This window comes from Microtus pennsylvanicus, chromosome 2, assembly GCF_037038515.1.
Source record: "Microtus pennsylvanicus isolate mMicPen1 chromosome 2, mMicPen1.hap1, whole genome shotgun sequence".
Classification (NCBI taxonomy): Eukaryota; Metazoa; Chordata; class Mammalia; order Rodentia; family Cricetidae; genus Microtus; species Microtus pennsylvanicus.
The window spans coordinates 52,070,572-52,087,350 of record NC_134580.1 but is presented as its reverse complement, the minus strand read 5'-3'; the positions used below and the strand labels follow the sequence as shown (position 1 = coordinate 52,087,350).

Below are 16,779 nucleotides of genomic sequence, written 5' to 3'. Positions count from 1 at the left end.
TCTCTTGTGTGTTAATGACCCCATGGATATGGCTTCCAAATGGTTCAGCTCTTGTTAGGTAAATAGATAATGAATCCTCAGACGGCTGAGTTGACAGAGACCTTAGGGATGACTTCCTATAGTGCACAGTCTGTGTTTAAGGTCACTTTTGCTGTATCTTTGTAAATGGGCCATCACCTCCGTCTATTCAACCAAAGCAAAAATGGAGGGTTTTTTTTCCATCAAATTCTATTTTGTCCTTAAAACACACTGCAGCATGAAAAGCTATTGGGAAAAGGAAATCCCTCCCACAATTGCCTGCAGAAAGAACGCAGTCTTTCAAACCTTCTTCAGACTTCTCACCTCCAGAACTGTGAGATAATGAATTCATGTTATTTGAAACTCCTAAAGCATTGTGGTAGTTTATTAATTCAGTAAATTGGAAATAATATACAGATTGAGCATTCCTGATCCAAAATCTAAAATGTTCTGAAACCTGAAACTTTAGAGTATGCTTTAGGCTCAAAATTCAGGACCTTGGAGCATTTTGAATCATCAAATCAGTGATATTTAACTGTTAATTTTTATGTAAAAATTTACACACACACATTTAATTGGTAATTTTTTTTGTAAAAATTCACACATATACAAAACTTCAAAATTTTAAACCCTTCTAATACCAAACATATTATCTTCCGGTCTTCCAGCACAAACTAATGCATATCCTAAGGTAGATTTGACATCAAAGACATGGCAGTGGTTGAAGAAATAAAAACGGTACTTACAGTGTTCTTTTAAAAGAGAGAGCGTGCTGGAATCATCACAACTTGTAGGTATACTAACTTGTACAGTATGAAAATGTTCCCTCGGGTTGTTGTAAGAGTCTTACATTTAGACACCTGCATTTTTCACTTCCTAGTTTGTACCCAACATAATGAAGCTGAAAGTTAAAGACAGCGATCTGCTGTCATTGCCTAGGTCCCACCCACAAGAGCTCTCTTGAAGCTCTGCTTCACATGGGAAGAAAGAAGGCAGACAGATGAATGTTCATCTCTCTTCTCCAGAAGAAAAACCCTCAGAACGTGTGTCCTGCTCACTGGGGGTAAATGCATAAGGAGAAAAGTATGTCCTGAGGGCAGTAGGAAGAATGGAGGTTTTATTTCCAGAGTCATATGTCATGTAGGTTGTGTCACTCCCATGCAGAGACGGTGGATAATGTAGCCACCTGCTATATTAACCTGGGGCCTTAAGGTGGGTCTTGATCATCGTAAAAGAAACTATTCAGATTTTCTTTTTATTGCAGCTGCTTGGGAACATTGACCTGACCATGGCTAGTGCTTTCCATCCTTAGAAAGACAGCCTACTTGGTTGCTCTGCCTTCCCCAAGCAAATGAGCAGGTGGTTGTTTATGGAGAAAGGGACAGAGTGACTAGAATGTTTCCTCCAGGAAAAGAGTAGATAGGTTTCAAGGGCTGCTAGATACTGGATTGTTGGAATATGTAGAGCTATCTGAACTGAAATTTGGGGTAAGTCTCCTCCTTGGGAACTCCAAACCAGGACAGAAAGCTCCAGCAGCAACCGTGAAGAGTCATTGATAAAAGTTGTAGACAGAGCCCTGAAGCAAATATTCTTCTGCAAAATTTGTGAATTCAGCCCAGTTGCTGTATGTATCTAAACAAGACCCTCTTCTGGTACCAATTGTAGTGTCTATTTTAGTAGGCATGAACATAAATGTGTGTGTGTGTGTGTGTGTGTGTGTGTGTGTGTGTGTGATCCTTGCTATCTCTGCCAAAAATGCTAGGGAGATACCATGCCCAGTTTATAATACAAACATTTAACAGTGCCTCAATATGTGCTCCCCATCATCTTAAAATAAAACAAGAAAGAGAATGACTGACAATGTGATGAGCATAAATAACAGATCTAGAAGATCTATAGACTGCCTGCCTATTAGGCCATCTGGGGCGTGTGGAATGGTAACTCACAGTTGACAGTGAATTTCTATCCAGATACTGACAGTCTGAAAACTGTGCCGTGGAATGATCAAATCTGGGTAGGTATCTTGATTCTGCTTTTGGTGATGGCCTGAGATTTAACAGATATGTTGCCCAAATATATTTCTTTCAGGATGCTTGGAAGTGTCATGCTAAACTTTGCAATACATTGCAATACGTGTGTATATATACAAGTTCTTTATACTAGATAAGATGATCTCATTCTCTGTATGAATACGCAGACACAGCATTCTCTTTATTGGCCATTAGAAAATTATTCATAGTTCAAATAATCACTCAAATGAACCAAATTAAATACAATGAAAGATTCTAATTTTGGGAGGAGAATAGATAACTCAGTCAGTAATATGCTTGCATTGCAAGCATGCGAACCTGAATTTGACCCCCAGAAGCCACAGAAAAAAGCTAGGTATAGTGGTTTGTAATCTCAATGCTGGGGAAACAAAGACAGCAGTTTGCTGGTCAACTTGCCTAGCCAAATCAGTGAGTCTCAAGCTAATGAGACTCTGTCTCAAAAAATAGGGTAGATAGCTCCTAAACCAAGGTGGTTCTCTGGTATCCACATGTGCACAAATTGATAAATTCTCTCCAAAAGCCATAAACCATATAACAAAACATCAGTATCAGACAGAAGAAACCTCCTTCTGAGTGTTGGTCAAGGGAGACATAGAGATTCCTCAAGAATTTCAACTAATGCTGTCCTCACTTGACTCCCAGAACTTGAAGGTAAAAACTTATTGCTGAAGTACCACATGCTTTGTACGAAGGAGGACCTGATATAGAATTGACCTGGCAGCTTCCTCCCTGTGGACTAAACCTCATAGTATTTGAAGGTTCTATGTAAGCTGCCAAGGGAGATAAGCAGCCAATAATCTGGGGCAGCTAGAATGCCTGAGACCCAGAATGACAAGCACAGCAAGATATACTCAGGGCGGCAATAGTGGCACATTGGCGACAACCAACAGTCCTCTAATTGGACCAAGATTTGGGTTTCATGAGAGCAATAATGCTTCCCAGTTTTACTGTGGAACATCATAGCATTATGTTGATAAATTACCCAGAAAATGGAGGTGAATTTTTGAAATATTTCCTTTTGAGAGTTTTTTAAAGTTCTAAAATAGACTAATAATCAAATATAAGTCCAACATGATGCACCTTAAAACTCTGATATTTTAACTACCTAACAGTTTGAATAATGAATGCTACCAGTCACTCCTCCATCGTGCTGTGTATATTTTTAAGACTTTTTGTATGTGTGTCAAAACATTGTGATCTCTTTCAGACTAACTGCAATTTTGCACCAACGGCACCTTGGCCACAACCACAAGGATGCACAAGCTAATGCCAGTGTCAGGGCAGCCTTTGTGCATGCCCTTGGGGATGTATTTCAGAGCATCAGTGTGCTAATTAGTGCTCTCATTATCTACTTCAAGGTATGTGTAAGTAATGATAGTAATTCTATGAATACAGTAACATTAGCAGCCCGTGTTTGCCAGCACAAACCACCTTACAACGTTAAAACTAACAAATTCTGAGACCTTAATATTCCCTATATTCCAAAGAGCTGTCTTTATCTGTTGGGCTTTGAGTCTTTAAGAAAATTCAGTTTGACATGGTGTTAAGATGTAAATCAGTGAAACTGTGAACATCTTGCATTTTTAGATGTAAGCAATAGATAAGATCTCTGGTTTATTTAAATTATATTAATGGGCTAAAATTTATGGAAAAAACTCAGAGATAGAAATCAAGGTAGAAGTAAGGGCACATTTTAGTATCTATGGGTATCATGCTGAAATAAATATGTCGACTAAAGTATTTTTCTGTTTTTATCATTACCGAGAGTCGTATTTCTTAAAGATTTATTTGTGTTTGTTTGATAAATTAGTACAATAGTGAATGAGAATGTGCGCATGAGTGCAGGTGCCTGACCCACAGAGGTCAGAGGAGTTGGATTCTCTGGAGCCCGATGTGAATGCTGGGAAGTGACCTTGGGTTCTCTGCAAGAGCAGCACTCACTCCTAACCACTGAACTATCTCTTTAGCCCTCGGAGAATCACATTTCTTGGGAGGGTGTCCAGTTTACTGAGGTTGGGACTTGTGTCCACTACTTGGCTGGGAAAGGGTAGAGCACTTGATTCATGGACCTGACTATATTGTTCTTGTGTGGAAGGAGCTTCTTTTCCCCAAAGCAGAGATCTCAGGCAAAATGAGAATGGAGAAGGGTCTGCCACACTAAACATGTAAGTGCTCACTGACAGAGATGTGTGTTGGGACAGAAAGAGTGGAGCAAGAAATAGCATTCAGCTCTTCCTCTACCTATCATGCTATTATGATTTTTCAATTTGGAGAGAATTGTGGTTTTTTCCTAAAGTGTAGCAAAACATAAGTCAAAGTAAAAGAATTCTGAACTCAGATGGAGAAAACGCACCTTGAAAGCTTCAAGTCAGTAAATAAATAAAAACTTTTAAAGTGAAATAAAAGCTTCAAGTCAAAGGCAAAGACAATTTAAAGTCATAAAGACTAGTAGTTTGAGTTTGCCAGAGGGGATGGAGAATACCCATGAAACAAGGCCTTCTAAGCCCAGTAGGACCCATGTACACGTTAACTTGCATATGGCAGCAAGTACATGGCCTGCTCAGATCTGGGCCTGATATGGTCCCAGTGCTGAAAGGCGACATGGACACAAGCCCACATCCCTAACCCAGAAGCTATTTCCATTGATTCACTCACAAATAAAAAGTTAGTGTTCTCCAATGGAGTCTCACCATTCTTGAGGACAGGCCCCTGCCAACAGTAGATACCATGACACAATGAAATCGGTGGCATTTGTCTCCTAATGCTTTGTCACAGAACTTTTCTCTTAATGTTACAGGTCCTGTATGTATGTGTGTGTGTGTGTGTGTGTGTGTGTGTGTGTGTACGTGTGTACTTCTGGTTTTGTGCTTTTATGGGATTTGTGTGTGAATGTGTATGTCTCTGCATCTATTTGTGTTTCTTAAGTTTTATCTTTGGCTTTTTTCCTTCTGTTTTTTTTTATTTTGGCCTATTCTGTTTGTTTTATTTTATCTGTTATTATTATTAATTATCATTATTATTATTTTAGGTGCCTGTGTGTTTCCTAATGAGAGGGAAAAAAGGGTGTGGATTGGGTTAATGGGGAAGTGGAAAGGCTCTCAGAGGAGTTAGGGGAGGGGACACAATAATTGGAATACATTGTATTAAACAAGCTATTTCAATTAAAAACACTTGCAACCCTGTATTGAAAATGCAAAAATAAACAAATAAACTTGCAGGGCATTCTTAAGAGACCATGAGCGTTCACTGATCCAAAAGTTAAGAATATCATTAGATAGCATCTGAGATCTATAGCAGGATTTTCCCAGCTTTGCTGTAACCACATAGCCAGGGCCCGCAAAATGTAATTGGTAAATACTTTGATTTATGACTTTCTTTGCTGTGTAATTAATAAAATCTCATGTAGCAACTTTAGAAAAAAATAACTCGAGTTAGGTTGATGTTGCGTTTCCCAAGGGAAGTGGAGCATTGACATTTCTGTGCCCCTGAGCTTCACTACAACACTAGAATTAGAATGGTGTGTATTTCTCTCCGATATCAAGATTATCAATCAATGGAGGGAGGGAGAGAGGAAGATAGGGAGGGAGAGGGAAAGAGAGGAAGAGAGCTGGAGATATATAGAGAGATAGGTAGGGAGAGAGATGGATAAAGAGGTAGAGAGAGGGCTCAAGAATCAAATCATGTCTGGTTTGGGCTTTAATGGCGGAAATAAATGACATCCCCCTTTCCTCCGTCACCATGATTAAGGTTCAAAAGGGTTGGTTGGTATGACCATCTTTTCACACATTCCCATGACTACAGTGTTCTCATATTAATTTGAGAAAATTAAATCAGGTATGTTTTTTAGAGCATACTTAAGAATATGTTTGAGTTTAATTCCTAAGTTATGGGGAACACATTTAGAAGCCTCTATTCCTTAGTCACTAGAAATTTAAAACTTCTTTGGTGACTGAGTCCCCAGGAACAGCATTCTTCCATTGAGTTGAATGCCAAGGATCAGGAAGGAAAATGGGAAACAGAGAAAGAAACGTTCCGAGAGGTTTACTTAGTTTATTAACCAGCCTTCTTGACAGAAAGGTTGAAATCAGCTAACCAAAGCTGCTGTGTTTTCCAGCCAGACTACAAAATTGCGGATCCAGTGTGTACATTTATCTTTTCCATCCTGGTTTTGGTCAGTACCATCATGATATTAAAAGACTTCTCCATCTTACTCATGGAAGGTAGGAGGGCTTTCATCATTATTCCTTGGATTGATGCTTCTTTCCCCCTCTGGTCATAAAGGGATGACTTCATGGCATGTTCTCTGCTATTTGTATTACAGGGCAAAATCAGAGTGATGATAAAGACTTTTAATATTTGATTTTGCTTGAATGAATCAAATAGAAATGGTATACATATATATATATATACATACACACACCATTTCGATTTATATATATGCATGTATGCATATATGTATTTATAAGTATGTATTTATATATACATTTATACAATTTCTATTTGTATATTTATATAAACACACACACACACACATATATATATATATTAAATTGTGTCTCCCAATGTAGTAAAGATATCAACATAAACACTAAACACAACATTAGTGGCAAATATTGCAAAAGTTATAAATATGTCCCCAAGAATACCATAAAATATCTAATTCATTTAGAAAGAAGAGAGTGACAGTGAACCATGATAGTCTGAGATGCAGAAGTTGTTTCCTGACTTGGGCAGCTGAAACAGGGGGAACTTTGCAAACCAAATGATAAGATATCATTGCAATGTTCCTCTTAGCACAGTTCCTAAAGAGACTTATTGGACAATCCACATTGCATAGCATTATAATTTACAAAGAACAGGCTTGTTCCATGAAGTCCCCATATCATTCATGATCTAGCATTGCTCGTATTGCCCATATTTTACTATGTATATGATCAGAGAAGCCTCATGATTTGAGAAAATTTGCAGTAATTATTGTCAGAAAGCAAACCCAAGATTTATGATACCAACCTTATGTTGTTCATTATGTATGAAGAGTGTGTGCAAAGACAAAATCACTGTTAGTTAAATGTTATTTTAGGGATGATTACTATTGCTAGGATGCTGCCTAGTAAATTTGTGAGTCTTTAATCTGTGGACTGGAGATTGGTGACAAATCCTTTGACAGAGTCTGATTTTTAAACATTTGAAGTACAGAACCAAAGAAGGGACTGATGGCAAGTTGGTGTTCTGGTGAGGACTGCAGCCGAGTTAGCCTTCATAGCAGGTGCGGTTATATTAGTAACACGAGGGTCCTATTTTTCCTGTGTCAGGTGTTCCAAAGGGCCTGAACTACAACAGCGTGAAGGAGCTCATCCTCGCAGTTGATGGTGTGGTGTCCCTGCACAATCTGCACATCTGGTCGCTGACAGTGAACCAAGTGATCATTTCTGTCCATGTTGCTACAGGTCAGTGAGTGAGCTCTGAAAGGACCCCAGGCAAGATTCTTTCCATACCCCGAGAACTCAGTCATTTTTCTTCCTTTTAGAGCTGCCCTTACTTATCTATTGTCTGTCAAAACAACTGTAAAATGTGTTGCTCTAGCCAGCACCTCTGAAAACCAACCCACTTATCAATGTTGTCATAGCAACAAGGATCCCAATGGCATCCTCTGGGCTGATTGCATAGGGTAGAGAGATAGTACAAACGGCTAAAATATCTCCCCAAATTCAAGCCCTTGGCCTCAGAAAAAAATGACTTTACCTGTTTGTCTGGGTGCCTCTTCAGCCTAAATAATAGGAATGAATTTGACAACAAAAAAATTCAATGGATCTCCTGTGTAAAAGATAGTTTTCTGACCCCGAATACAACAGAAGGGAAACGGAAGGTCAGCTTTGAAATTCCTACAGGCTAATAGATGTGCTGAAAGACGGTCAGAGATCCTGTGGTCATGTAAGACACTTCATAGAATAGAGTCAAGCCTGCTTCTTTCAAGTAGATGGGGATTATGTCCATGATAAGTTTTCAGACTGAGGGAATGGGAGGTAGGAGGGTTTTCTTCCTCTTAAGAGAAAGCTCGGGCTAGGGAGAGTATGTAAGGTTGTTAAAAATGACTAAAGAAGTTACTTAGAGGCAGGGGACGGGAACAGCAGTGACAGTCTGTATTTTGTCAGTTGTCCTCATCTTCTCCAGGGGGCGCAGATAGGACTCCAGGAAATTTACAGCATCCTCCGTACAAATATTTCACCCCAAGTGGAAGAATATAGTAAACAATCAGGTTATGATGGAGGAACTTCGCAGCCAGGAAAAAGGATGGCCATGAGGGTGGATGCTCTAGGGGGAGGCCTGTGGGGAGCTCTAAATGCTTTCTTGTTCCTGCCGCTTGTCTTGATATAAATTCTAATTAAATCCAAGGGCTACAAAAGGGAGGTTCCTGGGGGCTGGTGACCAGGGCTCTGTAAGACACAATAGCTCAGCCTGGTTGTGCTTCTTAGCAAGTCTTTTTCTCTCCTTCCCAACAAAGCTCATATGACTGCTAGACTACAGAGGTCACTGGGCAGGAAGAGTATGCATAGTGAGGGATATTTTATGTGCAAGTTCCCCCACCTTGTGTGGACATAGCTCAATGTTGGAGCCAAAGGCTTCTTTAGAGGGCTCTGCCCTCACCTCACCCATCAGGCAGGACCTAACACTTGAATCAGTTCCTGCCTCTTTTCTCTCTCTCTCTCTCTCTCTCTCTCTCTCTCTCTCTCTCTCTCTCTCTCTCTCTCTCTCTCTCTCTCTCTCATACACACACACACACACACAGAGAGAGAGACAGAGAGAGAGAGAGAGAGAGAGAGAGAGAGAGAGAGAGAGAGAGAGAGAGAGAGAGAGAATGCATTATCTGTGTTAATCTCCCTGTGTTTCTTTATCCACAGCTGCCAGCCAGGACAGCCAGTCCCTGCAGACAAGGATTGCTCGTGCCCTCCACAGTTGCTTTGATCTGCACTCTCTCACCATTCAGATAGAATCTGCAGCAGCCCAGGATCCTAGCTGCCTTTTCTGTGAAGAGCCACAGGACTAGCTTGGTCACACTGCCAGCTTCCTGTGTTTCACAGGCTATGACAAGCTGCTGCAAAGTTTCTGTAACACACAATTAAGCATCCAATGGAATAGATATGAGCAAGTCAGGACAGTGTAACGCGCTCATTCTTGCTTGTTATTTATCTCCATCTACCATGAATGAAGACGCATGAGATACATCAGTTTCTTGGATTCTTTCATAATCAGTAGTTGTGTCCAATTATAGGAATGCGTGTATAGATTACTCCTAACCAGGAGGCTGAAATAGCAGATGCTGGCAACCACAGATAATAAATGGTTCGCTTCCCTGCAATAATGGGTGTAGTTGAATTCAGGAATGCCTCTCTCCAGGAGTCCTCAGCATGAGAAACAAATATTTGAAGAGAATCTTGAGGCATTAGAACTCGGCTCTTCCCCCATCCCCAATGAGACATACATTATTTGTGAAATGGTAGAATTCCCGCTTTTAATATTGTAGGTAAATTACAGTGCGATGTGTGTAAGCTATTGAATTATATTTTACATGAATACGGTGCTCTATGTTAAGCTACTGAATTATGTTTTAGTTCTCAGTGCAAAGGGTATTGGAGAAGGAAATGTTCTGAAATTGCTAACTTTTGAATGCTTTCATAAAGTGTAAGTTAATAATGCAAAAAAATGAGGAGTCATGAAACAGGATGTTTCTTATCCAGGTCACATGGAAAGGAATTCAAAGAATTAAGATGAATGTTAAATATTGCACAATATTTAAGGATCACTGTTGTTCAATAGCTATATTGCATTTTCTAATGGCATAATTTTTAGAATTTCATCTTAATACTATTATTATGTAGATAAAATAAAAAAATCAAAGAGGATAAAGTAATTTAAAAATCTTATTTATTCACTCATTCAAAAGATAGTATTTGATGTCAGACTTGGAATGAGGACTGGGGAATAGCTTTGTTTTTTATTTCTGTAACTAATTACAGTGGGTAATTAAAAAGAAAAAAAATTATATACCTCATGGTTCTACAGACTGGGAAGCTACACATGAGTGGTTGATTTTGGGGATGGTAATGGAAATTTGCAGTGTCCTTAGAAAAGGCAGGGAGGGCATCACAGGATGTGAGGACTGAGCATCCCGGCTTACTTCTTGGCTCCTCTTCACTTAATGTCACAGTCCCACTGAATTAGGGCCCCATCTTTGTGTTCTCATTGGGCATTATTTCCCAAGGGTGCCACCTCCTGCCAAACCATAGAAACCAGACTAGGATTCTAGCCTCTTAGCTAGCCCACTAGGGGCATTAACTTTCAGTGTTAGTAACTCTGGATCAAGAGTAAGGTTTGCCTTGTTGAGAGACTTCAATCGGAATAGTGGTCTTTTTCTTTATAAAGTCAAACATCTTTTTAACAGCACTGTTCTTATTTGAGGCTGAATCATTCTTTGTTGTGGGGAATGCTGTCTTGTGCTTGACAGTGTATTTAGTTCCATTCCCAGGACTTAGTTACACATGCTGGTTGCGGATGTAGTACACACACACACACACACACACACACAGAGAGAGAGAGAGAGAGAGAGAGAGAGAGAGAGAGAGAGAGAGAGAGAGAGCAGGCAGACTTACAAATTATCAGGTTAAAGGTTGTGGAGATTTGGAGTTTGAATGGCTACCTTTGAACAAGAAGTCAAGAGGGTGCCTTTCATGTTGGGTCTACTTCTGTCTATTTTCTAGATCCTTCATTAAGGAGACAGGATATTTAATTCAATTCATCTGAAACTAGAACATACATTGGCTAACTTTAGATATGTTCCAAAGTTATGCTGTATTAAAGTCAGAGAAACTCAGGCTCATATGGTCCTCTCTATTCCCCTTGGTATATAAGGTGGATAGAGTATGTCTCTGAAAGCCAGCACAGGTATGACTCACTCCATTCTCTCCAACCTTGGTGAGCATGGGTTTAGTAGATAAGAACAGGTCCTCTACAAATGTGCCCATCCATCTCTCATTCCATTGTCTGCATAAGAAGATTGAATGACCTGGTCTCAAGACTTAAGTTGAAACCACAGAAAAATGGATGGTTTATTTTATATTATTTTATATTCTATACTCTGGTTTCTCTTCAGATCATATAAATCTTTCGCCTTTTATATTCTAGCACCCAAAATATTTCATGAGGTTATTGGATACTGACTCAAGTATTAATCAAGTGGCATTTTGATTTGTAATCTGTTTTTTATAGGTTTTATCCAAGGACCTCCTCAGGAAGAAGGACAATTGGCAAGACAGGTCTATATCATTCCAATTTTTTGACTATATAATAATCATATAATTCTAAACACTGGATTTATTTTAATAAGAAGAGGAAGCATGTTCCATTTGAATATGTTAATTATGAAGGTATAAATCTGTGAAAAGTTTTTAAAAATTGGTCACAGTCCTTAAGATAGATAATTTTTTTCTAGTATGAATTTGGACATGGGTATAAATATACAAAATCATTTTCAAGTCATTATTCCTTTATCATCTTGGCCATAAATCCTTTCTAGCTTTAAATTCTAACCAGTTTATTAATAGGTTATTAGTTCATGAAAATTTTAAGGATATGCTATTCAAAAAAGAGTATTTTTGTCTATCAGAGTGTTTATATCTTGGCACCAACCAAAGAAAGGGTTTGCTGAAAAACAGAGAGCTCCAAGAAGAGCACACAAAAACTTTGAAGTTGATTCTCCACGCTGTTGAAATAATTAACCTAAAAGGAGAAATCAAAATTCAGTGACATCATTGATTCCATATATGCTCTGAGTGCTTGCTTTGCAACAGGCATTGTGCTTGACAGTTGGGTTATAAGGAAGAATTAAACACAGTATATGCTTCGAACCCACGATTAATTGTCTGGTAATTCAATTAAAATAAAACTGTGCAGGCCGATGTCTAGGAAATCACAAGTCAGTAGCCATGGTTTATAACCTCTACTTTTGCATTTATGTAAATACTTTAAGAGGACGCTAAAGAAGAGGCACAAACTGGAAGCCACAGAGGAGTGTCAGATACTTAGATAACTACAGCAGATTCTCCCATTATAGGATGAAGGAAGGCATGAAAGGGAATGGCGAGAGTTGCCTGGCGAGCATCAGGATTTATGCTATCGTGGTAACAGTCAGGCTGGACTTTGAATTTTATAACAGGGTTCCAAGCAGCTAAGAACTAGCCATTCTAGACAAAGGCACAAAAGTGAGAAAGACACATGTGTGATTCTGTTAGCCTTCCATTTAAAGAGCAGTGAGCATATGGGAAAGAACTCTTTCAACTCTGTGATTCTTAACATCATATAATTGTGCAACCTTATGGATTTAAATCTATAGATCATTGCCAGGCTCCAGTAGGGTGCTAGAAACCCAAAAGCCATTAATGAGGGTTAGGGCAATGCCTCTAAGTCTAGAGGTGGACCTTGTCATGGCTTTTTCATTTATATTTATATTTTTCTGGAATTCTGAAGGCCAAGAACACAATGATTTTGACATAGGAGGTCACATCTCTTCAGATCAGTCAGCTCCACTGACATGCTGCTTAGCATTCTGCTGACAGCTGGTCCTTCTCCACGGCGACAAATCGATGTGTTCCCCTCTTCACATCCAGGCAACTGTTCGGGTTTCTCATGTCTCAGGACACATCTGGCTTCCCCAATGTCTCAGATCATGCCAATTTGCTTCCTATGTCTCAAGAGCCATGGGGTGTATTTTTATTTTTATATTCTGTGCAGATCAGAGAACTAACAATAAAGTGACCTGGCAAGCACACTGGTTCTACTGCAATTTTAAATCATGGGAATATTTTCTTTTATATAAAATGCATCATATCCAAGGCAACCATAGAGGTGAGAGAGTGTGATATGTTTACCAAAGGAATGTCTCATGGCTTCTACTTAACCCTCGAAAATCTTTATTTCTTGGAAATTCCAAATCTTTAAATCAACTCACTCCAACGATCCAGATGGTAAGTTGCAAGACAATTTAAAATGACGATTTTAAAGATCTTAAGATGAAGAATCAAATGTTGCCAAGCACGTTTCCATGCCGTCTGTCCATTCTGAAGTTTTGACTACTCACCCCTTGCCCTTTCCTTCGCACAGTCAGAATTCTGAGCCCTTGAAGAGAGTGGAAAAGTATAGGCCTCTTTGCTTTGAGACATTTTATTCCCCCAGCTCTCAAAACATCATTTCTCTCAAAGCATCACGCCTCATTCTTCTGAGTGCTGAAATCAGGTCAACTTCTCTGCCATCTTCATCCTTAATATGCTTCTCCATCATCCAGCACAGGGTGGAGACTCAGATAAGGCTCTATGGGGATGTTAGGGCTCATAAAAGAGATTTATGTGTTCCATCTGTTTGGTTGCAGAAGGAAAATGGGAATTATGAAGGACATGACCGAGAGAATGCTTCTGCATGGAGCCTCGATCTGGAAACTAGATTGCCTAAGTTTGGATCTTAGCTCTTTATCTTATTACCCCTGTAACCTCTCAAGATAGTTACTTAAATACTCTGAGCCTCCATATCACGAGTGGCAAAACCTTTCTATCTAGGTGTCTGAGTAGCTAAAACATTGGGACAGTTAGAAGACAGAGAGCTGTGTGAAGTGTTTGGTGATCATTCAGGACATATTTGCTATTATTACTTATATATGAAGGTGAGTATGTGAGAATGCATGCACACACACACACACACACACACACACACACACACGGAACAAACACAGCTTTAAATCATCCAGCACTTTAGAGGCTCTTAAGTCATCACCACAAATACCTCCAAAAACAGGCAAAATGGTTGGTGAAAATTAAACAGCTTTTCCATAAGAAGGCCTAATTGAGACTTGCTGAGATAAAGGCGTTTACTGAGACAGCGCTTCCTGCTGAGGAAGTCATGGACTAATTAAATCAGCCCGACGTCTTCCTGTCAGCCTCTGAAAATTTCTGCTCTCATCTTTGAAGTAGAAGCTGAATTTGTCTCTCCAGGTACATTTATTAACAAAAGGTTATAAGTGCCTAGTTCCAAGAGGGCAGTCATAACTTTCTAAAGTCTTACACAGTTCCTGTGAAATATCACACTATGTCCTCTCTCTTTCTCCCGATCTCTCTGTCCCTACTCATCCCCTATGAATGTTTATTTATTTATATTTTGTAGTGTGTGTATGTGTGTGAGCATGTGTGTGACCACTGTATGTGCTTGTGTGAATGCTATTGTGCTTGCCCTTGTGTGCTTTTTGGAAGCTAAGCAAGGAAAACTGTGCATCTGACTCTATCACTCTTTGCCTTACTCATTTGAGACAGGTTCTCCCAGTGAACCTGGACCTCGACTGGCATTCAGCAAACCTGCAGAGATCCTCCTTTCTCCACCCACTGTGGTGCTGGGGTTATAAGGACGGGCAGCCACATCTTGCTTTACACGTGGGTTTTGAATCAGATCCTCATGCTTGCATGCTTAGTCTCTCTTTCAATTCATTCTCTCCAAGAACATCTTCTAGTTTCTTACTAGCCAATTTTAAAATGAGATCACTTGAGGTCCTCACACCAACAAAACCCTTCATAGCGCTCTGGTGTCAAAAAGAAAGAGGTGTATTCTCAGGCACATATATTTTATAGAGTCCTGGTTGCTCTCCAGCTCTGTTCCCATCTAATAAAACATGATCTGAAGACCCCTTCACAGAGAAAAAGCCTTGTCTTCCATATTAAGCTCAAGAGAAGCCCTCAGGATATTATTTTCTCAGTTCATCTCCCTGACTCCCCCAGTTCTGGATCACAGGGCAATCTGATTAAGTGACTAATTACAGACATCATTAAAATCACCAGGCAAATGTTGTCTGTAAATACCCACTTCCCAAGTTTTGCAAGTCTTTTTTGGCTTGACAGTGATGAGGCCACTTAACAGGCCATCGCAGGCGGATGTTTTAAAGAAAAAAAACGTTGACCATATGTGGTTTAGTTTTTTAACTTTCAAATTTCACACTTAACGCTTGTCACTCTGTTACTGGGCACCTGTTTAAAATCTATTTTAAAATGTTAATATATGTTGTTTAGAATAAACTCAGGAAGAAGAGTGTTCAGGTTAATTTGTCCTTTTTTTTTTCAATAACCAAAATCATGGTGGAAATACTTTCCATTACAGCAAGGAAGCCTGCTATGAAAGTTTCTTTTCAGCTCTCAATCTTTTATTGATTGGTAAGATGTCTATTTGGTAAACAGATTGGCTTAGGGAAATAGACACTGATCTAAGAATAGGAGTCATTTTAAAATTTATCCTCGTCAAAGACATCAAAATCCAGTTGGAAAGGAAGATGGGGGTCGGGGTAATGTGGTAACAGTTGTTAGAAACAACTTCAAATGTAAAAGCTGGGGGGAGACAAGAGATGTCTAAGTGTACCCCCTTTTAGGAGTATCAGTCAAACTCCAGAGATGATATATCAACAGAATTGTCCTATATTTTCTTTCTTCAAAAGCATAGATGACTGCTAGTGACATAATTGTTCTATTTACAGCCACCAAAATGATATGGCCATGGCTCACAGTCCAATGGTACCATCAAATATTATTTTCCTAGATTTATAATGCTTCAGTGTGGTTGGAGATATTATAGATAAGGGCATCAGACGAGTTAAAGATATTAAATGGAAGTAAGTTAGCCTGCACAATGGAATGAGGATGATGTGTTAATTTGGTCCAGGTCTGAAAGTTAACCTCATCTTCAAAAGGGGACTTAGTAAATTATTTCCCTGTTTTCATGCACTCTCCTGTGTTCAAAGACATGAAGGAGATGTTGGAGAGAACTGAAGAACAACCTCTTGCTGCCCTACTTCCACTTGAAATTGCCTGTAGCATTGCAAACTTTCACAGTAGAAAATGGAATGCTACATACATGTTGACAAATACTTAGACCAGTACTTGGACAAATAGTGACCTTCAAAGATAAGCCCTCTTGTGACGTGGGAGGGAGTGTCAGAGAATCTAGCATCTTGAAGCAGTTTGCATGGAAAAGGACAGTTCATATGTCTCAGTTATTAGTAGCTCATAAACAAGAAGCAGCCCCTCCCCATTGAACCTAGAATTCTTCCTGCACAAGAGGCCACAGAGGGTATTTTCAAGATCTTGTTGGATCATCTTTCACAAGGGTTATAAGAGAGTTCAGATGGAGACACTGGGTCACAAGGACATACAATTTTTTTCTTCCTTTCCTTATTGCTATCATTTTGGTACTTTTTCGAGTGTCCTAGAATTTGCTACTCATCTTTCGAATGTGATTGTCATTTGCCTCCACAGAAACATTTGTACAACAACAGAGACACGCTAGTTATGTGGGGTTTGAAAAAAAAATAACCTAATGCTGTGCCCTGGTAGTCTTCATTTAGTCAATTCATTTGTTTACCTGACCTTTCCAATACAGATAAACTGCAAGCCAATATCAGTGGCAAGGATAGCAGTAATGCTTTAGAAAAATTGATATTCGTCCGAAAGATCCCTATTCACACCCAAGATTAGAAACTACTGAGTATCTAAACTCTCAGGGTCCTCAAAAACAAGCCTCATATTTGTGTGCTAGGCATCAACTCTGAGAAACGAGCACACCTGCACTGATTCTCCCCCGGGAAATAGATTGCCTAACAGAATTGCTCATGTGCAATCAAATCATGGGACCA

The 16,779-nt window shown here is 39.4% G+C and overlaps 1 protein-coding gene across 1 annotated transcript in view; it reads left to right on the top strand.

Moving 5' to 3' along the window:
• Positions 1-9,246, top strand: part of Slc30a8 (solute carrier family 30 member 8) — a 34,081-nt gene extending 24,835 nt beyond the window's left edge. Inside the window, exons 5-8 of the mRNA XM_075963621.1 lie at positions 3,277-3,427; positions 6,184-6,289; positions 7,382-7,516; positions 8,969-9,246. Coding sequence (XP_075819736.1) covers positions 3,277-3,427; positions 6,184-6,289; positions 7,382-7,516; positions 8,969-9,114 — 538 coding nt within the window. The 3' untranslated portion in view covers positions 9,115-9,246. The remainder of the gene's footprint in view (positions 1-3,276; positions 3,428-6,183; positions 6,290-7,381; positions 7,517-8,968) is intronic.
• The last annotated feature ends 7,533 nt before the right edge of the window (positions 9,247-16,779 follow it).